This window comes from Budorcas taxicolor, chromosome 10 (assembly GCF_023091745.1).
Source record: "Budorcas taxicolor isolate Tak-1 chromosome 10, Takin1.1, whole genome shotgun sequence".
NCBI lineage: Eukaryota > Metazoa > Chordata > Mammalia > Artiodactyla > Bovidae > Budorcas > Budorcas taxicolor.
Window position 1 is genome coordinate 75,348,009 of NC_068919.1, and position 25,328 is coordinate 75,373,336.

At 43.8% G+C, this 25,328-nt stretch overlaps 1 protein-coding gene and 1 non-coding gene across 2 annotated transcripts in view; one reads left to right on the forward strand and one right to left on the reverse strand.

The window, feature by feature from the left end:
- The window catches only part of FNTB (farnesyltransferase, CAAX box, beta), a 77,202-nt gene that overhangs the window by 33,769 nt on the left and 18,105 nt on the right, over window positions 1–25,328 (forward strand). The window contains exons 3-7 of the mRNA XM_052647017.1: window positions 4,519–4,591; window positions 6,991–7,082; window positions 14,921–15,067; window positions 15,154–15,237; window positions 20,603–20,689. Coding sequence (XP_052502977.1) covers window positions 4,519–4,591; window positions 6,991–7,082; window positions 14,921–15,067; window positions 15,154–15,237; window positions 20,603–20,689 — 483 coding nt within the window. The remainder of the gene's footprint in view (window positions 1–4,518; window positions 4,592–6,990; window positions 7,083–14,920; window positions 15,068–15,153; window positions 15,238–20,602; window positions 20,690–25,328) is intronic.
- Window positions 14,178–14,250, reverse strand: TRNAW-CCA (transfer RNA tryptophan (anticodon CCA)). The gene has a single exon. It is a non-coding gene; the product is annotated as a tRNA-Trp (tRNA).

A 25,328-nucleotide genomic window follows, 5' to 3' on the forward strand; every position in this document is an offset into this window, starting at 1 on the left:
CCCAACTTCCTGACACCTCCTCACACACTGACTCCTGGCAAGTCAGTCTCTGGGTACTTTTACTTACTGGAGCATTACAAATATTTCTAGCCTCAGTTAACTTTGTGTCTTTGTTTTTTGTCCCTATTTCCCTAAAAAAGAAGTTTAGCTAGAAAACTCTGATTCGCCAAGACAGAAAAAGAGTCAGAAAAAGGGAAAGCAAGGTGGAAAAATTCTCTCCATCTTCCTTCCCTGGGGAAGGAAAGCATCAGCTAAGCAGAGAAGTCTTTTTCCGAACTGCTAACCTAAATCTCTGCATTAACCCAAAGCCCCGACCTCAGAAAATGAATTATGGCTCTTGTCATGAGTGGCAGCTGGAGCTTAGCAAATGGCACTGTTCATGTAAACAGCTCAGGGAGAAGGAGCCCTCTGGCCAGTACAGGCTGTTTTCCCAGAGGTGGTGGGACTTGGTAATGCTGTGGGGCATGGTGGCTTCAGGAGGGGTTTGTGGTTAGAGTTGCACTGGGATGACTCACCTGTTGTTCTCTGAGTCTCTGTCCACTGTGGACATATGTCTTCTGTGTTCCCAGAGGACCTTTGATCATTTGACATTCCCTTGTCACCCACCATAAGAGTAGAGGCCTTGGGCTTTCCTTTTATCCTTACTGAGATGGGAGGGAGATTGGGAGGTTATAATCTGAGAAGCTGTGTTTGGGGAGTGGTAGTAGAGGACAGTAAAGGAGGGAAGTCCCTTGATTCATAGGTCTTTAGGTCAGATGTGGGTAGAAAACAAAAAGTGTTCCTCCTTTGTGGAAATAGAATACATTAGGGCTCTGGGTTTTATTTCAGGAATCTGACATTTCCCATTTTATCATTGTTGCCTATGAAAATGAGTGTTTTAAAGGATGCTAAATAGCATCTTATGTCGCAGCATGCTAATCAATATAGAGACATTACACATTGTGGGTGAATAACAGAATGTAAATCAGCTTATCAATATAAGGCTGGGGCCGAACATCTTCACCATAGAATGAATTTCTGGGACATAAGAAGAGATATGAAAATTTAATCAGCATTTTAAATTACTGTCACAATTATAATATTTAACATTTCATCAGTCAAATTTAAAAATTTTGATATTTATATTGCAGGAACAAACCTTCCTTGTTAGCTACAGTGAATATTCAGATGTTAGCAATTAATCTAGGTGACACAGCTTGTTTGTATCTCTGAGGTCATGATGGTGATTGGATGTGATAGAAACACACACATACTCCTGAGACCACTGGCCATGCCCTGGCCCAGGGATGTCAGGGATGATTCTGAGGAGGCATCCATCTATTCAGCCTTTCAGAGCCACTGCCAAGTAGAAAATTTGGCTGAAATTCAAGGCTGAAGCTGAATGTTGTTACATCCTGCCATTTTTTCCTCATCCCAGAAATGGTTTTCCTTGCTCTCAGACTGTGAAACATGCATCTTCTCTGGAGTGAGGTGGTCCATCCCAAGAAGGCTTTGGACCATGCTTTGAACAGTTTTGTTTATCAGCATCCTGCTTTCCCATAAAAGTTAATTTTTCCTTCCCTCTGGTTAGTCATTCTCACTGTTCACATACTTACGGATTTACTTTCTTCCATGTATTATATATTAGCTTTAGTAACAAACCAGTGTGAGTCAGACATAGGCATACATATGTCCCCTCCCTCTTGAGCCTAGCTCCCACCCCACCACCCCCTGGCTGATTCTTAACAGTGTCTTACCCCGTCATCCTGCTTCATCTATCTTCCCACCTAAGTGTTTTCATCAGTCCAGTTTGTAAATACATACCGAGTACCTAGTGGGGTTGGATAATTTTTCTAAAGCCATGATTGTAGTTATTTTTTTCTCAGCTGAAAATCCTCAGAGGTTTCTTGTGCCAGTTTTTTTTATTGAGGTATAACTGACCTAACATTATATTCATTGCAGGTGTGCAATGTAATGATTCAGTATTTGTATATACTGCAGTATGGTCACCACAGTAAGTCCAATTAACATTCAGCACCATGTGAAATTGAAAGTCACTCAGTTGTGTCCAACTCTTGGCAACCCAATGGACTGTAGCCCACCAGGCTCCTCTGTCCATGAAATTCTCCAGGCAAGAATACTGGCGTGGCTAGCCATCTCCTTCTTGATTTTCCTGACCTAGGGATTGAACCCAGGTCTCCTGCACTGCAGGCAGATTCTCTACCATCTGAGCCACCAGGGAAGCCCAGTCAGCACTATATGTACTCACAAATTCTTTTTCCTATGATGAGAAGCTTCAACGTCTTCTCTGGTAGCTACTTTCAAATATGCAATGCAGTATTATTATTTAAATTAAAAAACCCTTTATCTTATATTGGAGTATAGCTGATTAACAATGTAGTGATAGTTTCAGGTACACAGCAGAGCAACTCAGCTGTACATACGCATGTATCCATTCTCCCCCAGATTCCCCTCCCGTTCAGGCTGCCACATGAAGCAATACAGTATTATTATTGACTAAGGTCACCATGCTGCACATTACTTCTTCATGACTTACTCATTTTATAACTAGAACTTTGTACCTTTTGGCCCCCGTCACCCATTTCACTGCCATCCCCTTCCACCTCCCACCTTAGGCAGCTACCAGTCTGTCTTCTGTATCCATGAGCTCAGGGCTTTTTTTTTGGTGGAAGCCCTAGAGTGTCACATACAAGTGAGATTGTGCAGTATTCATCTTTTTGTCTGACTCACTTCACTTAGCATAATGTCCTCCAAGTCTCCCCATGTTACTGCAGGTTCCCTTTGAGTGTTAAATTTCTTAGCTGGCATCCCAGGTCCCTTCTTGACCATTCCTCTTTCACTCCTAACAGCCCGGCCAAGTCCCCAACTTGTCACTTCCCCTGCATGCTTTATATTCATCTGTAGGATGTAGTGAAGCTGTTAGCCACTTGCACCCATTTAAACGTAAATTAACAAAGTTTACAATTTAGTTGCTCAGTTACAATAGCCACCTTGCAAGTGCTCAGTACCCCCACGTGGCTTGTTGCTTCCTATTAGACAGTACAGACAAAGACTCTTCATCATCACTGCAAGTTCTCTCGGATGGCCCTGGTTTGGTTCCTTTTGTTTCTCTTCCTCTGGCTGAGCTGTCTTCCCACCATCACTTCACCTCCTCTTCTCCTCTACCTGTAAAAACATTCTCCCTCTTCCAGGGCCACCACCTCAAGTTCCACCTGTTCACGCAGCCTCCCCTGATCATTTCTTTCTGAATGAGATGCCTCCCCCAACCACTTGAGAGCCTCAGGAACATTTTATATGTTTTTTCTTTCTGAAACCTACCCTTTTTTTTTTTTTTTTCATCATCTTGTAACCACTTATGTCCTTATCTCATTTCCAGTACAGAACTGGAAGCCTTTTTGAAGTAAAGACTACTTATTCTGTGCACAGTACCGTGGGAGTTCAATAAACAATTGTTGAATTGAATACCTAGGGAAGAGAATGCTTCTTCTTTCGTTTCTTTTCTGGAATCAGCAAGCACAGTGAATGTCTCAGATTCCTTGCTTTTTTCTTTCCTTCTGTAACCACACAGACAGACCCCCTTCTGTAAGACCCAGCAAAAAACAGCCGCCCCCTGCCCTTCGCCTGCCTGTGCAGGTGGTCACAGCAGATACAGTCCATCTTAGAGCCAGTGCTGCTGACATCAGGGCTAAGGAGAGCGACTGGCTGCAGCGTACAGACATGATCCTCCAGCCAGGACTGTGGGGCAGCACGTGGAAGTGGAATGTGGGGGAGGGAATGATAGCCCGAGGGCTTCCCAGGTGGTGCTAATGGTAAAGAACCTGCCCGCCAATGCAGGAGACATGAGATGTGAGTTTGATCCCTGGGTTGGGAAGATCACCTGGAGGAGGGCATGGCAACCCACTCCAGTATTCATGCTTGGAGAATCCCGTGGACAGAGGAGCCTGGCGGACTATTGCCCGTAGGGTCACAAAGTCGGACACAATTGAAGTGACTTAGCACAGCATAGCACAGTAACAGACGGATGAGTGAGGGGCAGGCAGAGTACAAACCTCAGACCTCAGAGAAGTGACCCCAGAAGAAATGACTGGAACGATAGAGGTGAACTAAGTCAGGGACACAGCGAGGCTCAGGATGGAGAGCCACAACATATCTGTTCTCAGCTGGACACCAGAGGAACTTCCTGGGTGGTTTCTTGCTGCCTGGCTAAGTGTGCTTATGGTGGCATTTCTCGCCCAAATCTACCAGCCACAAGGGAGAGGATCCCCCCAAACATTGGTCAGCATGATTTGCAGACACTTGAGGGGCATTCAGAGGCTGGCCTCTTTTCTCCAGTGTAGGTGTCCTGGGAAGCTGAACAGGTTGCTGTTTTCTACTCATTGACTGTGGGGGGGTGACCAGAAGGTGAGAGTACGTGTGTGGGTGTGAATGTGCGGGTGTACCCGTGTGCACACCTGTGTTCTGTACTGGGGGAAGCAGGGGCTGTGAGAGTAGTTTTACTAAAGCTCTTTGTCATTCCAGGCTTGTTTTGCAGAGAGAGAAGCACTTCCATTATCTGAAAAGAGGCCTCCGACAGCTGACAGATGCCTACGAGGTAAACTCCTCGCCCAGGAGCTCTCTCTATCAGATTATCCGCCTTAATCTTTCTTTCCTTTTTTCTGTTTGGATGTAAAAGGCATGTGTGGGCTTGGCCTGTTGCAGGTTTGGTCGCTGTCCACGTGGCTCTGGTAGGATCCAGGTGCACAGCTGCCTGGCCCCACAGAGCTGGGACGCCTACTTCTGAAACTAAAGCTCCTCTAGTCTCTCCTTGCTCAGAGCTACTGGAGCCCCCAGCTCGGGGCCGGGGGGGCTTCCTTCTACCCACATCGTGGCTGAGGGGGGTTCATGTGCATTCTTCTAGATGCTCTTTGACTATTAGCTAAAAGGCGGTCTAGATATCCTCACCTGTTTATCCTCACCCCATTGCCCTGTAAGCAGATCTAATTTCTCTACTGGCCAAAGCACCAATGTATAAGTCCCAGAAACTACTGTGCAATTTAACATGGTACAAATGCTCAGACACGAAGTGGATTTTAAGTCAATATTCCTCAGAGTCCTTGAGGTCCACAGAGGGGCTCAGGGGAGGGCAGCAGACGTGGAGGGGAAGGGTGTTGGGACTAGGGGCTGAGTGACAGGCAGAGGGTACATGTGAACCAGAGGCTGCAGTCTTCTGCCCTACTTTCCACAGAGCAGCTCTGCTTTTAACTTGCTTTTTCTTTGGGCCACATCTGATTATTTACGGCAGGGGTTTGGGCCTATAGACTCAAGCAGGTGGCATAAGCCAGGGATGTGGGCTGGGTTGCGGTGGTGGGTGATGGTCGGGGGAGCAGAACTGAGGCAAACCGGAGGACCATGCTTTTGCTCTGTTCCTGCCAGCCGCTGTCAAGCAGCATTGCAGACCCAGGGTTGCCGGATCTCTTCTTGTTCTTTGAAATGAAGCCAGAAATTCAGATTTCTCTATGGATCTCTCAACTTGTAGCTGTTACAACTAATTCTAATTAAACAAACAAAACACTACAGGGAACAAACAGAACACATCCATGGGCTACATCTGGCCTGTGGACTTTCGGTATTCAGTCCTTGATGGTTCGGGTCAAGTCAGTCCTGATACAGTTAATACCATGAAAGCTAACAGTGCATGGAATAGTGTGCTAACGTTTGTCATTCACTGTCTCATTTAATCCTCACAGCTAGTCCAGGAGGTAGGTAAGTATTTTTTTCTAGATTAGGAAATAGGCTTAGCAAGATTAATTAATTAATTTTCTCAAAGGCATATAGCTAGTGAGGGGCTCAATGGTACAGAATCCACCTGCCAAGCAGAAGACGTGGGTTCGTTGCCTGGGTCAGGAAGATCCCTTGGAGAAGGAAATGGCAACCCACTCCAGTGTTCTTGCCTGGGGAATCCTGTGGACAGAGGAGCCTGGCAGGCCACAGTCCATGGGGGTCACAAAGAGTTGGACATGACTTAGTGACTAAACCACCACCACCACGTAGCTAATGAGAGAAGGAGCTGGCACTGAAACCCATAGCAACAGCGTCTGTCAGCACACCAGCTGCCCCTAGGTGGTGAGCAAGTTTATGAAGAGGGCAGCTTAGGCCAATGAAAAGAGCACTGGATCGAGAGTCTAAAAACCTGGGTTCTTGTTTCTTACATTTACTGTCTTTGTCATCTGGAAAAAGTTCATCTCTCTGGATTTCATTTACATACCATTTATATACTTGAGATTCGTAAAACTGGGGCGATAATACTACCTGCCTGCCTAGGCTTGAATGCTTGAATATTTATGGCTTGAATTAGGATCAGGACCTATTCACAGGTCACCTATGGAAACGTTTTCTAGCTGCTCAGGCAGAATTAGCCAGTTTCTTCCTTGTGCCCATTACAGCATTTATCCAGCTCTGTGTATGCACTTGTTTTGTTCTGCCTTATTCCAGAAACACACTAGTACTTCCGTGTCTGTCTAACGCCCTCCTCTACAGATAACTGCACACATTCTAACCCAAGCACCTCAAGAGAAGGAACTGAATTTTTTTCATTCTTGTGCCCCTCGTGCTGGGCATGAGGAGATACTTATTAAATATTTGTTAAATCAATAAACGAGTTAATGCAGGAAATCCTTCCCTGTAATTGTGGCTCTCCTTGGGTCTACACTGAGAAAACAGTAGCACTTGAGTTTCTGCCGTGGGAAAAGTCCTCTGCTTGGCTTCTTTCAGTGCCTGTCAGGGAAGGACCCATTGGGTTCAGGTTAAACGCCTTTGTCCCGTTGTCTTTTGCTCACATATGGTCACTTCAGCCCTGGGATAAGGCCTTCAGGCAAAGTGTCCTTCATCCCTCCGAGGTGGCCCCTCTCCTTCTTGCCAGGCGGCTGGGAGGGAGACAGATGTCGCCTTGTCAGCAGGGTCTTGGAACGATTCTGAATAAGGGGTGTGTTTTCTGCCCTGCCCCTTTCACAGTGTCTGGATGCCAGCCGCCCATGGCTCTGCTACTGGATCCTGCATAGCCTGGAACTCCTGGATGAGCCCATCCCCCAGATGGTGGCCGCAGAGTGAGTCTGGCTTTGGGGCGCTCCTGGTGTCCCCTGAAATTGGGTGTTGAATTTGAGGGTTCTTTTTGTTCAGTTTCTGTTCTATTTCTTTTGAATGAAAAACACAAGAGTGCTGCAAAGAAAACCGTTGCCCTTCTCTTGACCTCTAGTAACTTCCTGAAACTCCTCCACTTCAGAAGCCCGTTGTGTGCCCTTGGGTAGAGCAAGACTTTGAACTTCCAAGAGAAGGATTCTGTTTCTTCTGTGGCCTTTCCTCTGGGCTTTTGCTCTGGTCTTTGAGAAGTCTTCATCAACGCTGGAAAAACCTGATTTTTCCAGAAAGTACAGTATACATTTGAATAGCTTCTGTGGGGAAGCACGTGACAACCCTGTGGACAAAAATGCCTTTGCTTTCCATAAATACCTGCCCAGAAGTCCCTCCTCGCCAATGCCTGGGGGACGGTCTGGCTCTTGATGGCAGTGGATGTGTTACTGGCTTGGTGTACAGATGTCAGGACATCGTTTTCCTAAACTTCTCATTAATGATTAGAGATCTAAGCAACTAATTGAATAAGATTCTTCCCAAAGCGCTTCTGCAGAGGGTGCCCTCATTGTGGCTTCTCATCCTTAGAAATTCATCACACTTCATTTATTTTTTTAAAAAAAGATTTTATTTATTTTTGGCTGCACTGGGTGTCTTTGTTGCCGTAAACGGGCTTTAGGCTCCAGTAGTTGCACATGTGGGCTCAGTAGTTGCGGCTTGTGGGCTCTAGAGCACAGACTCAGGAGTTGTGGCCCACGGGCTTAGTTACTCCACGGCATGCGGGATCTTTTCGGACTGGGGATCGAAGCATTGTCCCCTGCATTGTAAGGTGGATTCTGAACCAGTGGACTACCGGGGAAGCCCCACAGTTTATATTTTAAGGAAAAAAACTGATCATCACTCTAGTCTGAGGGGTACCTAAGGTAGGAAGGGGCTACCAGGAATTGGCTCTGATGCCCTAGTTCTCACCTTCTCTCAACAGCATCCCCTGCTGCTCCGAAGGTAGAGAGTCGGAGGGAGGCCTGGAGCCAGGTTTGTCTGCCCGCGGTGCACAGGGGCGGCTGTGCCGGGATGCGTGGAGGCCAGCCTGTGCTCCTCCCTGGCCACAGTCCCTCTGCCTGGGTCACGCTGTCAGGTCAGACGAACAGAACCACACATTGTCTCATTCATTCCGTCTTAACAATAACCTCTCATTCTTGCCTTCCTGGGCAGGGTGTCTTGTGATGAATGTGGATAGAAAAGATAATAAAGAATTAGGCCATTAACCCTTGTGATGTGTACAGTGCTTTCAGAGGGAGAGGAAAAATACACATTGTCTTCCACATCACAGAGCTGCTGCAAGCCTAGTTGCTTCTAGCTCTGGATGTAGAATTGGACACAGTTTCTGCAGTAACAGGAATTTAATTGTCAAAATAAAGGCCTGTGTGTTTTTGAAATACCAGTTGGGGGTTGGGGGTTGTTTGGGAAGTTCCCCCCACCCGTCACATACACAGTCAAGATAGATGGAATGGGAAAATCGGATGTGAGAGAATCTGGAGGAGTTGGTGAGAGTGAAGTACAGACGCCCCCTAGAGAAACAGCGGTTTGGAGCAGGAAGGAGGCCCTCTGTGGGTGTAAGCTGATCGGAAGTGGGAAGATGGTAAAGGGCTTCCTGAAGTGGAAGAACTTGGATCAGCATCAGTTCTGGGTTTTTCTAGGTTCTGTACTTGGAGTTGTATGTTGTTCAGTCTCTCAGTCGTGTCTGACTCTTTGTGACCCCATGGCCTGCAGCACGCCAGGCTTCCCTGTCCTTCACCATCTCCTGGAGCTTGCTCAAACTCATGTCCATTGAGTCAGTGATGCCATCCAACCATCTCGTCCTCTGTCGTCTCCTTCCCCTCCTGCCTTCAGTCTTTCTCAGTATCAGGGTCTTTTCTAATGAGTCAGCTCTTCGCATCAGGTGGCCAAAGTACTGGAGCTTCAGCTTCAACATCAGTCCTTCCAATGAATATTCAGGACTGATTTCCTTTAGGATTGACTGGCTGGATCTCCTTGCAGTCCAAGGGACTCTCAAGAGTGTTCTCCAACACCAGAGTTTCAAAGCATCAATTCTTCAGTGCTTTATGGTGTTGTATTGGTAAAGCTTTTCTGAGGAAATAAATGTTGGAGCAGCTTTTGTGACAACATCAGCTAGGAAGAGAGGACCCCGTTGAAGGGCTTTTCACACTGAACAATTGAAGACAACCTAAATATCAACGGTTGGGGATGTCGTAAGTGTAAAGTTTAGGTGAAGTCTCTGTGTTGTGATACATACAGTGAAATATTATGCAGCCACTTAAAAAGTTAGCAGGTGTTTGGTAGGCCTATGGTGATCATTTCATAGTATATACAAATATCAAATCATAACATTGTAACACCTGAACCTAATGTTACATGTCAGTTGTACCTCACTTAAAAATTTGTATATACACATAATTGTGTGTATTTATATATGGGCTTCACTGGTGGCCCAGACGGTAAAGAGTCTGCCTGCAATGCGGGAGACCTGGGTTCGATCCCTGAGTTGAGAAGATCCCCTGGGGAAGGGAACGGCTACCCACTCCAGTATTCTGGCCTGGAGAATTCCATGGACTGTACAGTCCATGGGGTCGCAAAGAGTTGGACATAACTGAGCGACTTTCACTATACTGTACTATATTTATATATAAAAATGTGTGTGTTTAATAGAGATACTCATGATTTAAATGAAAAAAGGTAAAGATTCATTTTTTATAGATTAAAATTAAAGGTGGTTCTACACATAGAAGTAAACAGAAGGATGTATAGGATAACATGTATAGGATAACACGATAGGAGTTATTTGTGTGGATGATGGGGTTAAAGGTAATTTTCTTTCTTTTCTAATCTTATTTGCATTTTCTAAAATTTCTACAATGAATCCATTGTTTTGTAATCAAAAGAATGTTTTAAAATTTAGAAGCTGATTTGTCCTGATTGCAAGAGCCACTTGATAGTTAATGACTGAAATTTTCTGTTTCACAGCCACCTTCAAAGCTTTACCTGTGGTTCTTCTGAACATTGATTTAACAAACTTTTAAAGAATTACCTAGACTTTCCAATAATGAACTTTGTCTTATGCCTAGCAGGCAGTTAATTCTAGGTGCTAATAATATTTGTTATGAACAGAGCCTAGTAGCTTGACTTATAATAGTATAAACTCTTTTTAGTAAGAAATAGAGAAATCTTAATGACTTCTATTAAAATATGGGGATTTTTTTTTAAAGACTACCTAATTTTGGAGATTGCTTTTTTATTTGTTTTGCACAGGGAGAAGAAATGCTTGGAAAATGTGGTCAGATTTTTTTTTTTTCTTTATACAAATGTTAAGGTGACATACAGGGTGTGTTTAGCTCTGGAGTTTATTCTTCTACTGTCCTCTCTCTCTGCTCCCTGACCTAGTGTGCAACGCACACACATTCACACGCATGGGTTTCTTTCTCTTTCCTGTTTTGTTCACATTTGTGCTTCCATGTCCTGGGAACAGTATGACAAGCTGAGGTCCCTCTAGTGGACAAACCACTTTTGTCAGCTCTTGTGACTGCTGACCAGAGCCAGCAAGGCCAGGCTTTTACTGCTGGTGTCAAACCTTTCAGGAATGATATATTCAGTTCAAGAATAATATATTCAATAATAATGTATTTGTAGGAATTAAGTGTGCCCTTCTTAAGAGAGTGTATCCATAAATTTATATATATGTTTACCTCAAATAAATTAATATTTTGGAAACACACTAAGTACATTTGCTTTGTTAATGACTTTGGCACTGAAGGAAGCATTTTTTTTAAATGAGAATCCCTTGCTTCGTTATTGAAAGCTACTTAATGAAACACATGGAGTAAAATGAAAACCTCAGGGAAACCATGGCAATGTTAAGTTAGGTCTTTTAGCTTCTATAAGATCTGAAAATTATCTTTAACTTAAAAATTGTTTTAGGACCTTTCCATTTGTGAAGCTTTCCCAAATATTAAATTTAAATTTTCATGTGCCAGTGTTTTGTTATTTCCCTTTAGAAAGTTTATCAGTAGCTTGTCTCTTGAATAGCTCCTAAAATATCTCTGCTTTTAATTTTAAATTTAATCTGTCTGTTTCCTTATCTTTCAATGAAGATAGCTTATGTCTTCTTTTGTCTTCTGGGCATTTTTGGCCAGGTGCTGCTGGCATCTACTAGGGAGAGGTCAGGGATGGTGCTAAATGTTCTCCACAGGACAGTCCCTACAACAAAGAATTGTCCAGCCCAAAATATCAGTAGTGCCACAGTGGTGAGACTCTGCTCTAAAATAACCATCTTCAGTTTTTCTTAAATCTAAACTAAATTTTTCTTATATCTTAGTTTAGATAGACTTCCCTGCTTGTTTTGATTATTTGCTTACATACTGTGCATGCTTTTAAGCCCTTCATCCACACTGGTGACAGTGATGTCCAGAATCAACCAGCTTTAGATCTGTCCTTAATCATCCCCTAAAAGTCTGAGTAAATCGTTGATACTCTTGCTTTGAACTTGATCCTCTTATAGGTTTTGTGTACTTTCTAATAGCTGGATGATAGAGCAGTAGTGTTCAATAGAACTTCCTAAAGCAATGGGAATGTTTCATGTTTTGTGGCAGCCACTAGTCCCATGTAGCTATGGAGCAGTTGCAGTGCGGCTTGTGTGACTGAGGAGCTCAATTTTAATTAATATGATTAAAATGTAAATAGCCTCATGTGACTAGTGGCTACCTGTTGGACAGAGCAGATGTATCACATTGCTACCCAAAATGTGGTCCCCAGACCAGCAGTATCTCCGTCACTTGGGAACTTGCTAGACGTGCAGAATCTTGGGTCCTTCTAGTTCTGCTGAAATAGATCTGCAGTTTGATGAGATCCTTGGGTGGCTTCTGTACACGCTCAAGTTAGAGAAGCACTGAAACCTGGCTGTACACTGGAGTCACATGGGGAATTTTTAGAACTATTGCCACTTGGGCCCACCGTCAGCAATTCTGATTTAATTGGTACTAGGTATGGCCTGGGCGTTGGAATTTTTTTTTTAAACATCCCCAAAGTGATTCTAATTACACAGCAAAGACTTGTGGTATTCAAACTTTGTATATATCCACATCACCTGGGAATTTGGTAAAAATACAGAGGCCCAGCTCTTTCCTGCTTCAGCAAGCCTGGGTCTCTGTATTCTTCATTAGCCCTCCAGTGATTCCAATGTACGCATTTGGGGTTTATTTAGAACCCCGATCTAGGAGATAGTTTCCCACTTTGTTGGAAACTTTGTGAGAACGAAATGCCTTGCTGACTTGAAAGAAAACTGATCTACTGGATTGCTTACCTCTATGAGTGAGCGAGTGATCTATGATACTTGTTTTTCACAAAGTGTGCCCCTCTGGGTGTTGGCTCAGTGTTTCCTGCTTGCGATTTTTTAAATTAAGTTGGTGAATTTCTGGTCTCTAAGCTAAGTTTTTTTCCCCCTTTGGATAGTTAGAGTGTCATTCACATTTTGCTTTTCAGAATTGCTCAGAGTTGTGCCCACAACAGCTGGTAGCTTCATGGTCAGTCTGCCAGTTCCTTAAGGTACAAGTTGGAAAGCCCATGGATCAAAATGTTCTGTAGTTCGGAAGTGCCTCCGAGTTGAGAAGAGCCGAGCCCAGTTCCCCAACACAGCCCCGGAGTCACTCAGATGTAGCCTGTCAGCTGGGGACAGTTGGCGTGGAGGGGTGATTTAATGATGTCTCTAGTACATTCAGATCCCAGCCTACTCCAGACTTTAGGCCTCAGGGTCAGGAGTATTGCATTTGGTGTAATTTTGTCATGGGAGCTGGGGAAGGGAATGGGTAACTAGATGACTTTTCCTTTTCCTTTTCTTTTTTTAACATGTGCTGTTTCCTATCAGTCAAAAAATTTTGTTTTTGTGATACAGAAAACTTTTTGTGCAGACAACTTTCGTTAGACCGGGAGTTCCTTTGCCATTTGTTTCCGGGAAATAGGATAAGAATTGATGAAGGTTTGGGAAACGTTAGTGACAAGCTCATTTTTCTTTGCAAAAATTAACTGCTATTGAAAACATGCCACAGAATTGTCTTCCTTCTCTGATCATCAACTTTAGTTTCAATCTGTGTGCTTCCTACAGTAAAATTGTGGGTGGAACATGAAGTGAGTGTGTATTGCTTTTAACTTGTGACAGTTTCAGGACTCTACTAGGAAATCAGCAGCATTTTCTATGGCTGTCCCTGCCCAGGTGATGTAGCAGGTCTGAAATCAAAAGTAATCAAATATGACCTGAGAGAGCAGCCATTAACTCATGTCTTAGTTGAGATCAAGAAGACTGTGTGATCTCTTTGGCAGCATGGATAAGAAGGAATGAGATGGAAAAGCCCAGGAAAAGAAGGCTGTCTGAGCACTAGAAGGACTCAGATTTGCCCCTGGTTCTCTTAAATGAGGGGCTTCCCAGGTGGCACAGTGGTAAAGAATCCACCTGCCAATGTAGGAGATACAGGTTCGATCCCCAGATCTGGAAGATCCCCTGGAGAAGGCAATAGCAACTCACTCAGTATTCTTATCTGGAAAATCCCGTGGACAGGGGAGCCTAGAGGGCTACATACAATCCACGGGGTCACAAAGAGTGGGATGCAGCTGAGCTTGCACGCACGCATGCTTTTAACTGAGGCCTTGTCCCAGTAGGAAGCTGGGATCCTGCTATGTTGGGGAAACAGCTTGAGAACTCTCCTGGGGTCTCCTTTCTGATGAACTTCAGAGGACCTTCTGACAAAGAGGGGCTCTCTTGGTTTCATCTAGAGCAAGAAGATAACTTCTGGGCAAACTGACGACATGCTTGGAAGGAAGGGCTTAGAGGCCAACCCTCAATATAACAGTTTCCCTCAGTGAAGGCACTGGAGTTTCTGAAAAATTCTTCACAAGCCCACAGCTGGGGATACATTCTTGTTTTCTTTTCTTTTGTTTTTTTGAGAAGTATTTGCTTGTTTATTTGGCTGCATCAGGTCTTTGTCATGGAACACACTCTTTGATCTTTAGTTGTGGCATGCGGGATCTAGTTCCCTGACCAGGGTTTGAACCTGGGCCCCCTGCATTGGAAGCATAGAGTCTTAGCCACTGGACCATCAGGGAAGTCCCTGGCATGCATTCTTGTGATAGGAGTTGGCAGTGCTTAAGTCTGCCACCATGAGCTCAGTGTGCAGAAGCCCACCTCTCATTCTCCTAACCATGGAGACAGACTCCATTGGCAGCTTGTTTCTTGTCAGTGATACGAATAAATATCAGTAGCCCACTGGGGCTTAGGCTTCAACGAGAGTGAGAAGGCACCTCTTTAAATATTTCTGATAGGCCTATGTGAGGGCTCTAGACCAGCATAGTTAGTGGGGGGAAAAGTAATTGAGCATCACCACAATTTAGGCGAAATCCAAAACTCGGAGCTACCCCAAACGCAAGAAGGGACTGGTGTGGCAAATTGAGAGAAAAGTATGGGAAGGACTGGGTCAAGAAGCATGAGACTCACTCCAGTTCTGTGAAGGGCTATATGTTTCTGCCCGGCCTTGTGTTCCTGGCTTCACAACTGGGCAAATGCTTAACTACAAAGCTGATCGAGGCAGGGTAGAGAATTCATCCTTTGGGTGTAGAGAATACATCCTTTACAGATGTATTCAATATATATTCACTAGGTGGGAGGGTGTTTCTTCTCTTTGGGCAGGGCGGAGCCTTGGAAAGGCCTGGACTCTGGTAGAATTCGGTGTTTTGGAATTAATGCTGTCTTTGTTTTTCCCTCTGGCCGTGTGCCTAGCGTGTGTCAGTTCCTGGAGCTGTGTCAGAGCCCAGAAGGCGGCTTTGGAGGGGGCCCTGGCCAGTACCCACACCTGGCACCCACGTATGCAGCAGTCAACGCGCTGTGCATCATTGGCACCGAGGAGGCCTATGACGTCATTAACAGGTACAGCCAAAGCCAGCAGGGCCGGACACCCAGCCGGGCTCCCATCTGCTGACGCTGCGCTGACCATCACTTCCCTCCCTTCTCAGAGAGAAGCTTCTCCAGTATTTGTACTCGCTGAAGCAACCCGATGGCTCTTTTCTCATGCACGATGGAGGTGAGGTGGACGTGAGGTGAGTGGGGTTTTTCTCAGGCTGCTGTATCAGCAGATTCTCAGGCTTATCTGCCATCAGAGATGCCAAACCCAGGGAAGGACACAGGACATCGCCACCTTGTCTCACTGAATGTCACACAGAGAGACGTGTCAGTGACATGGTTCATCATCCCTGCAAATATGGGCCAGATGTCCTCAGGGCTCATTGTCACTTGACTTCTTTTATGTAGATGCCAAATACAAGTAACACAAAAACAAAATCAAATGCTTTTGTTTTAAAAATGAAAAATACATTTGTTTGGCATGAGATGCTATACCATAGATGTAACTGTATAGTGTAATATAATCTTTCATCTTTTTGGTATGGGAAGGGAGGCGAAGGCCCAGTGGGGACTAAGTAAATATTTTCTGGATGCATTTGATGAAAGCGTGAGAATGTTTAACACCTGTGTGAGAACTGCTTTGGGCAATGCAGAAACCATTAGGGGCCAGTGGAGTCTCTGAAAAACAGTGGCATTAACTGATTGGAATCAATTGGCTCAAAATAATACTTTTTTTTCAAGAATTGTCTGATGTACCTAGCAAGTCGTTTACTCACCTGGCAGGAGGTTCCCTATAAAACATCTAGGGAATTCACTGAAATAGTCATTTCTCACAAGCAGTGGATCATTGAGATATATACCAAATTATTATTGTTTAGTCTGATAAATAAATCGTTATGAGGTTTCTATAGCAAAGCCATTGTATCGCCTATTTGTAAATGTGTTGTCCTCTACACGAGTTGATAAATACTCTGGCTTAACTATTGGTTTGAAAATATAGGGCAAGAAAACACATGAAGGTTGTGGAGCATGGAACACATTGCAGATAAAAGGAGGTAACCTTTATCTGCAGAGACCTTCATGAAGGGTTTTTGTCTATTTGTAACCTGTCTGTTCAAACCATAAATAAGACTAGGTATCTGGAAACCTGGGTACCTGGAAAACTGTTTCTCTGCCCACAACACCTCTGACCTGAAATGTGGGGGTGTTTACCCTCATATTAATGACACTAAGTACTCAGAGTTGGCACAGACCCTACAGATTACGGGCTCAGTCCAGCAAGACTGTCTGCACTTCAGACAGCAGTCACAAGTAGTGGGTTCCCTGGTTAACCAGTTCTGCCTGATTTGTAGATCGGGGGTCCCCATGACCCCCTTGTCAGTTCAGTAATTTTCCAGGACAGCTCAGAGAACTCAGAAAACATTTTTCTAATACCATTTATTATAAAGGATATCATAAAGATACAAATGAACAGCCACATGAAGGGGCATACATATAGGATGAGGTCTGGAAAGGTCCAGAGTCTAAGAACTTCTGTTCCCATGATGTTGGGGTGTGACACCCTCCTGACAGGCACTTGGGTGCAGCCACCAACCCAAAAGCTCCCTGAACTTCTTCATCCAGAGTGTTTTAATGGAGGTTCCATTATGTAGGCATGATTGATTAACTGATTGGCCATTGGTGACTAACTCAGTCTTCTGGGGAGTGGGGCAGAAAGTTCCAACCCTCTGATCCCATGGTTGGTTCCTCTGGCAGCCAGCCCCCACCCTCCAGGAGTCACCTCAGTAGCATAAACTCAGATATGGTTGAATGGGGCTTGTTATGAATTACAAGACTCTCACCCCATTACTCAGGAAAAATTCCACTAGTTTTATGATCTCTGTGCTGAAAAGACCAAATAATGTTTTTTACTATATCACAATACCCCAGTATCTGTTGTTAAAAGGTAAACAGGGGCATGTTAAAAATTTTATGAACTTATTTGAGCAAAAATTGATTCGAATAGGGCAGCATCCCATCTCTCAGATAGGAAGGAAGCCCGAGGAGAGCTGTGCACAGTGAGACTTCTGTAGGCAGAAGGGAGCAGGGACAAGAAAGTGACATCAGGCGCTTAAAGAGTGGGTTGGCTGTTGCAAGGCCACTTTCCTTGACGGGACTGCAGGGGTTGACCGGCAGAGCATCTCACTGATGCTGATCAGGTGGTTCCTGACTGACTGACTGAAGATCCCATTTCTGGGAAAGTGGAAACCATAATGAAGTCTTGGTTTGGTGATGTGGAGTTTAGCACAAGGGTCTCCTTTTGGCACCTCTTGTTTTGTTTCTTAGCACTGTATATGCCAGTGAGGGCTCCCCGGGTGGCTCAGTGATAAAGAATCCACCTGCCAATGCAGGAGATGCGGGAGACGTGGGTTCGATCCCTGGGTCAGGAAGATCCTCTGGAGGAGGAAATGGAAACTCACTCCAGTATTCTTGCCTGGAAAATTCCATGGACAGAGGAGCCTGGTGAGCTATGGTCTGTGGAGTCTCAAAGAATCGGACACAACTTAGCAACTGATCACAGTGCCGGTGAAGCCAATATAACTATTGAGGAGAAGCAGTATTGTGTTGACATCTTTAGAAAAAAATTTAAAGGATGCTTTTCCCCTCTTGGTCACTACATTTTCATCCTGTTCTGCAGATACTCCAAATGTAGCTTTTTAAGGTTTCCTGAGATTATAGGTGAAAGCAGACAAACACTGGCAAGATCGCTTTGGCATTTCATCACTTACCTTTTTCAGATATGATTATTCTCTAACTTATTCATTCCGGTGCCAGTTTCCTTCTATGTTCTTATTCATATCTGCCAGACAAATGCTAGGAATCTCCTCCAATAAAATAGGTTTGTTTCTGTAGAGCTCTTTAACCATATGCTTCCTCTGGTAACATCCTGCCATTTGAACCATGCTTTACATTTACAGAGGATTAAAGATGTGAACGATGGATGTAACCTAGCAGGCTGCGTCCCGTTCGCCTGCTCAGCATGGTTTTTCGTGCCCCAGTTCCATCGCTTTTCACTTGATTTTCCTTTAATTGTCTTTGCCTGGGAGCATCAGCAGTTACTCCTGAGTGCTGCCAGGTGGATTTGACCTGAAGAGAAGCAGTGGTTGATAGGGACCTCTGGAGGCTAGCCTGTCTTCTTCTGGGTTAGAACCGATCTCTTGATATTCCAAGCCTGTCACAAGTCCTCGTTTCTGAGATGAGCTTACTCAGGCATTCACAGCTCCCATGGACTGCCGCTAATCCAAGCCAACTTGTAGCCAGCACCGTCTTTCCCCTCAGTTCTTAAGAAAGGAGCAATTATTTATTCCTGACCTCCTAATCTAAGTTATATAACCTGGCGTATCCCGGGAGGGTAGTGGGGAGATAGGGACCCAGCGTTTGCAAAAGTTTTGGCAACAGAATGTAGAGTGTGTTTGGGGAAGGAGGGGGTCAGTGTTGCTGAAGTGCAGAGGGGTGCAGGCAGAGAATGAAGCTGGCTGGCCAGGCTGGGAATAGCCCGAGGAGCACTGCAGTCTCCTTGAGAAGTCTGGAGCTTATTTTAAAGGTAGTAGAAGCCACTGACAAGTTTTAAGTAGGGAGTGACATGATCTGATTTGTGTTTTGTTAGAAGTTCTATGGGGAATACATTGGGTTTCCCAGGTGGCTGCGCGGTGAGGAAAACTCCTGCCAATGCAGGAGACCTGGGTTCGATCCCTGTGCCTGATCCCTGTGTCGGGAAGATCCCCCAGAGAAGGAAATGGCAATCCACTCCAGTATTCTTGCCTGGAGAATTCCACGCAAGACAGAGGAGCCTGGCAGGCTACAGCTCATGGGGTCGCAAAGACACGACTTAGCGACTAAAAGAAACAAGTGAATGCATTATGGTGTTTTAGTGAAAATCCTCTGGTTTCAGGGCTGGAGGGAGGAAGACTGGACAGGAAACTGACCCAGATTAAAGATGACTTGGATTTGGGTGACAGCAGGAGGCTAGAGGGCAGCTGACAAATTTGAGAGGATGATGACGGGACAGAGAGACAGAGGAAGCTGATGCTCAAGAAAAGTGTATTTTGTTCACTCATTGTCTCAGTGTGAGATCTGGCAGCAGGTCTCAGGTCTTCCATTTATGAAACAGGCCACACTGCTGACTGCCTCCCTACCTCAGAGGTTATATTCACATTCAAGAGCAAATACTTTTGAACCCCTTTGTGAGACTCAAGACCTGAGAGGAGTTAGGTCAGACTTTCGAAGTTAGCTTACGGTAGATGATAACACTTGGCAGAAAGGATTCTTGCATGCTTCTGATGCCTGCTGGTTTAACTCAGCCTCTGCTGTGCCTTTGGCCAGTGTGAGCAGGCTGATTAAAATGCTGGGAGGAGAATAATAACCTGCAGCTCACTGGAATCCTTCAGTGTGCTTGACTTAGTATTATGTCCATATTGAACAATATGGAAGCTAGACTCTTCTCTCTCCTCTCTTTTATATTCCTTAGGAGCCCTTAGATAAAGGATCTTGAAAGAAAATAGAACAAACAGGTTTGTCTTCAACATAAAATGAAGCTGAGATGTTGGATGTTTGAAAAGACCATGTGCTAAGTTGCTTCAGTCGTGTCTGACTCTTTGCGATCCCATGAACTGTAGCCTGCCAGACTCCTCTGTCCATGGGATTCTCCAGGCAAGAATGCTGGATTGGGTTGCCATTTCCAGGAGATCTTCCCTCCCCAGGGATCGAACCTGCGTCTGTTGCATCTTCTGCGTTGCCAGGCAGGTTCTTTACCACTAGCGCCACCTGGGAAGCCCATAGTGGAAAAGAAAGACAGTTTGTAGATGTGTTCTATCATAGAGGGAGAAGCTAAAATAAAATGTGTCCTGAGAAGAATTAGGGCTGGCAGGATGGAATGGCAAGAATTATTCCAAATCAAGTGGGATGTGTTCTTTTTTCTGTTTAAAGTGTGTATGTGTGTACTGGAGGGGTGCTTGAAATCAAAACTCTTTTCTCACTTTAGAAGTCTAAGGAATGGATCTGAGTAGCTCGTCTATTCTGGTCCCTCTTGCTTGGTCTGTGCAGCCATGTGGTCTGGCAGCCTACTTTGAAGGTTGTCTGTTTGAAAGAAATGTGGTTAACCTTTAATGCGGCCATGCCATAACCATGGCAAGTCCTGGATCTAAGGACAGTACTGACAGCTGGATGAAGGAGCATCTCAGAAATACCTGAATGACAGCATGGAATTCTGGGAGCCACTGTAGGTCTTTAAAAGAAGAGCTGAATTCACTGTTGACATAAATTGATATGGCTGTTATTTCGTGTGGTGTAGATTTGACTGTGTGGAGGTAGGGAGAATAGAATGTCATGTTCTTTCTCTGAGACCACGCTGTGAGGAACTTGATCCAAATGGAATGTCGGAGCTCCTGGTGGGAGAACAGGAGTGAGGACAGGTGGTGATTACAGCTTATGAGGCAGAGAGCAATCCACCCAAGAAGTTCAGTGAGCCTTGTTTGAGCTCTTCCTGAGAGTGTGACCCTTGCCCCTCTGTTTCTGTCCTTCCAGAAGTGCGTACTGTGCTGCCTCGGTAGCTTCGTTGACCAACATCATCACCCCAGACCTGTTTGAGGGCACTGCTGAATGGATCGCAAGGTGAGAGATGCTGGGATTTGTCCCATTTCTTAGACAGCAGGCGGTCAAGACTTCTGAAAAATAAAGGAAGTGCAGAAGAACCAGAAGAGAATGTAAAATTACAAGAGACATCTTATGGTTGAAAGATTTTACATTTCAAAAATACTTTAAAAGTTTTCTTTTTGCTAGTTTTCTTTAATGTGATTGGCAAGGATCAAAACTCTGGGTAAACAGTATTAGTCAGAGTCTAAATGGATTTAAACCAGTTTGAAGAGAAATTTGGAAATATCTCAAAAATGTCTTTGCTGATGACCCCAAAATTCCACTCCTCCAGAAACTCACACACATGCATGAGAGAGACAAACATAGGACTCATTTATAATAGTAAATAAAGCTAGAAATGGAGTAAACGTTCATAAGCACGAGATGGTTAAATGAGTTGTGATGTAGTCACATTAGAATATAATATAGCAATTAAAATGAATAAGCTAAAGCTACATGTATCAATATGGGTGAATCTCAGAGCACTATTGCATTTGATAGTGTTAAACTAGTGTAAAAAAAATGTTAAAGAAAACATGCAGGTTAGCACATTGACTGGAAATTTGAAAACATGCAGAACAGTTCTGTATTTTTTATGGCAGAATCACATGCAGTAATATAAAAACATGCTGGAAAGAATAAGCACCAAGTTTAGGATGGTGGTTACTTCTGGGAGGAAAGCAAACAAAATGAGATTACAGAAAGTCTGCACTTCTCCTCGGGCTTCCTAGATGGCGCTAGTGGTAAGGAACCCACCTGCCAGTGCAGGAGACTCAGGTTCAATCCCTGGGTCGGGAAAATCCCCTAGAGGAGGGCGCAGCAACCCACTCCGGTGTTCTGGCCTGGAAAAACCCATGGACAGAGGAGCCTGGTGGGCTACAGTTTGTAGGGTCGCAGAGTTGAACACAACTGAAGTGACTTTGCATGCACACGTGCACACTTGTACTTAGGAGACCTCAGGTCTATCTGTAACTGTTTATTTGTTTAAAGTTTTTAAAAAAGAAACCTGAAATGCATAAATCAAAGGTTGGTGTTAGATACACATATGTTCTATATATTATTTGCTATACTTTCCAGGATCCTTCCAATTATCTCATAATTTAAAAAAAAAAAGGTATAGTAGGTTTATCTATACTATTGAGTAATTATATCCAAGCTGTATTGTTTTATTTTTCATGTCTTAATTTTTATCAAAGTAGTACTTAACTGCTATGAAAATACAATTTTCAGCTAAACCAAATGATATACTATGATCATATTTACTTTTTTTGTATGACTTTTTTCCCTTCTGGAATTAATCATTACCTCCTGATTCCCACGTTTTCTGCCAGAGCTATAAAATTACTCTCAATATGGTCAAACAATTCAGGTGATGTATCCGTTCTGTTTTGTGTATGTGTGTTTGTGTACATGTGTGTGCTCGTGTGTTTTGAGTCGTCTACCCCTGGGCCTCTGCCCTCCTGCTTCAGTCTGGACATATTGATCTCAGCTTGCTGCACAGCAGGCATCCAGAAGCTTCCTTTCAGCATGAAATTCACTTTTCTGCTTTGGTAAAGCCCCAGTCCTCCTTTCTCCTGGTTTACTTACTCATTTGAATAAATCATTTATTTCAACAGATCCCAAAAAAGAGAACTTGGGAGATAGATTTTTAAGATTTTGCAATTATTTTTATTCTAGTCTCACCCTTGATGGCTAGTTTATTTGGTTAGAGACTTCTAAATTGAAAACTATAAATTGTATTCGTTCAGATTTTTTAAGCCTTGCTCCATTATCTTATGGCTCCCAGTGTCATTGTTAAAAGGCTGATCATAATGATGGCCAGCCTTTATTGAGGACTTCGTGTGTAATACTTAATAGTAAGGGAGCTCTAGTTTAAACATTGAGAATATAACCTTAGTTTAAACATTGAGAATATAACCTTTGAGCTAGATGGCCTGGGTTTGGTTCTTTTTTATACCTCTATTTCTCAGTTGAGATTTCCCATTTTTTCATTCATTACAAGTATATTTTTCTTCATAAAGATAAATATACAATTATAATATCTGTTTTAAAATTCTTGCCTGGAAATTTCACCATCTGGCTATCTTGGAGTTGACATGTCACCTTTTCCTGAGTGCCTGTGTCACGTGTGTTGGGCTTGTACCCTGGACATTACAGCTTCCCAGGTGGCGCTAGTGGTAAAGAACCCACTTGCCAGTGCAGGAGACATAAGACACATGGGTTCAATCCCTGGGTCAGGAAGATCCCCTGGAGGAGGTCGTGGCAACCCACTCCAGTATTCTGGCTTGGAGTATCTCATGGATAGAGGAGCCTGGTGGGCTATGGTCCATAGCGTTGCAGGGTTAGACATGACTGGAATGACTTAGCTCGCATTACTGGATGTTGTAGAAGCTGGAGTCATTAGATTGCTTTAAAGAGGGTTGATCTTTCTCTTCTAGCAGGCAATCTTATCTTGGTTAGTTGATTGCAGTGGGCAGGGGCTCAGCTCTTGGGTCAGTTCTTAGAAACTCCTTTCAGTTTGTCCAGTACAGGCATGATTCAGGGTCAGGTAGAAATTTGAGCGAAGTTTAAACGTGGAATTTGGTATTTTCCTTCTCTGACTCTCCTCTTTCTGGAATTCCTCATCAGTTTCTGTTATTCTGGTTCTTCTTGCCAGAAATATGAGGCTTTCAGTTTCAGCTGCCTTCCGCTGACCTGCTTGCCACTGTTGGGCAACTGTAGCCATCCTCAGGGCAAATCAAGAAAAAAGGGAGGAATGGGGGAGAGGAGGGACTGACTGTCCCAACTTTCAAATCCCCACCTTTTTTCGTTTGCTGAGACTTCAGGAAATAGTTTTAGTGTGTTTTGTCCGGAGCATGTAGTTATTAATATTTGCAGGATTCTGACTGCCTGGGTTTGAAGCCCAGTTTTGTCATTTATTAGCTTAGTGGCCTTGGTCAAATTGTTTAACTTCTCCATGTCATAGTCTCCATATGTGTCAAATGATGGGATATTGAATTTGATATTAAGCTGAAATACAAAGAAATTTAAGTGGTAAAACTTGTTATGGTTTCCACTGTGCGTTACCGCCTCTCAGTCCACTGTATTCCCAATCCATTGTCTGTTTCTGTCTTATTTCTCTTATTCTTGCTGTTTGGAAAATTCATGATGAGCCATGATAGGATTTTATTGTTGTTGTTCATGGTGCTGGGTACTCAGCAGGTATCTTCAGTCTAGAATTGCACGTACTTTACTTCCATACTTACTAAGAGGTTCCCTTACCTTTTATCTTCTAATCCTTCTGTTGAGTTTTTATTTCTGTAATTCTATGTAAAATTTTTCAAAGCTTATTTTTAATCTCCATTTATATAGAAAAAGAATACTTCTTTTTTATATACTCTCTTGTTCTTGTTTCAGGGATATTTTGTCTTTACAATGTTTAGAAAGTTTACTTCTGCTCCTCATGTTATTTCCTCCAATTTATTTTTATTTGTTTTATTTCTATGTCATGTTTACATAAAAATCTCTTTCATGTACGAGCCTTTGCTTAAATGTTTGATGTTCATATTTAAGAGTCAGGTGCTAGAAAGCTGATGGAGAGCTATGTTTGCCAGAGTGGCCTGGGATCCAGCCATTCATGGGGAATTCTCATATATCAGTGTCCATAGGATTTTTCTGTGGAGAACCTTCCAGATTCCTGGTTATGGTATGAAGCTGGCAGCCAGCTTTGTGAATTCTAATAGGGGAAGGGGGCTTATCTGGTGGCTCAGCAGTAAAGAATCCACCTTCCAATGCAGGAGATGCAGGTTTGATCCCTGGGTCAAGAAGACCCTCTGGAGAAGGAAATGGCAACCCACTCCAGTATTCTTGCCTGGAAAATCCCATGGATGGAGGAGCCTGGCAGGCTACAGTTCATGGGGTTGCAAAGAGTCAGACACGACATAGTGACTAAACAGCAACAACGGCAGGGAAAGGGGTTGGGAATGCTTTTGCTCAGGTCAGAGACTTCCACTGAATCCTCCTGCTCAGTACAGTGCCTCCGCCTGCTCTCAGCTGTGCTGGAAATTCTGGAATTCACACTTCTTGATTAAGTCCCTGCAACCTCCCATCTGCTGGGTACGTGGAGGTCTAACTGAGTCTCTTTATCAATTTACCACCAGTCAACTCAGTTAAAAACCTTCCCACTTTAGGGGTAGCTTACGTCCCTCAACTTGTCATCGGAGAACATCACCTTGCTTTTTGTTGCTTCATCCCTCCTTTCCTCTCAGGGCTGGTGTAGGTTTCTCGGCTCTATTAAGTCAGTTACTTCTTATCTTCATCCTTTTCCAGCTTTCACAGTTTCGTTATTTCCTGTCTGTATTCATATCCTCTTCTATTCTCTTTATCCTTATGGGTTTATCCTTTTAAAAAATTCCTTTACTTTCATTTTACCGGGCTCTTTTCAATCCATTATATTTAGCTAGAAGAAATTCCCAAAGAATTTTGCTAAATTGCTCTCATGCATGTGAAAACAAAGGGATGGAAAGTGGAATGTGTAAATAAATGCATATTGTGTGTGTGTGTGTGTTTTAAAGCTGAGTTAAGAAAAGTTAAGAAAAAAAAAATTAAGAGGTCCCTTGCATATTCTTCACTCATCAGA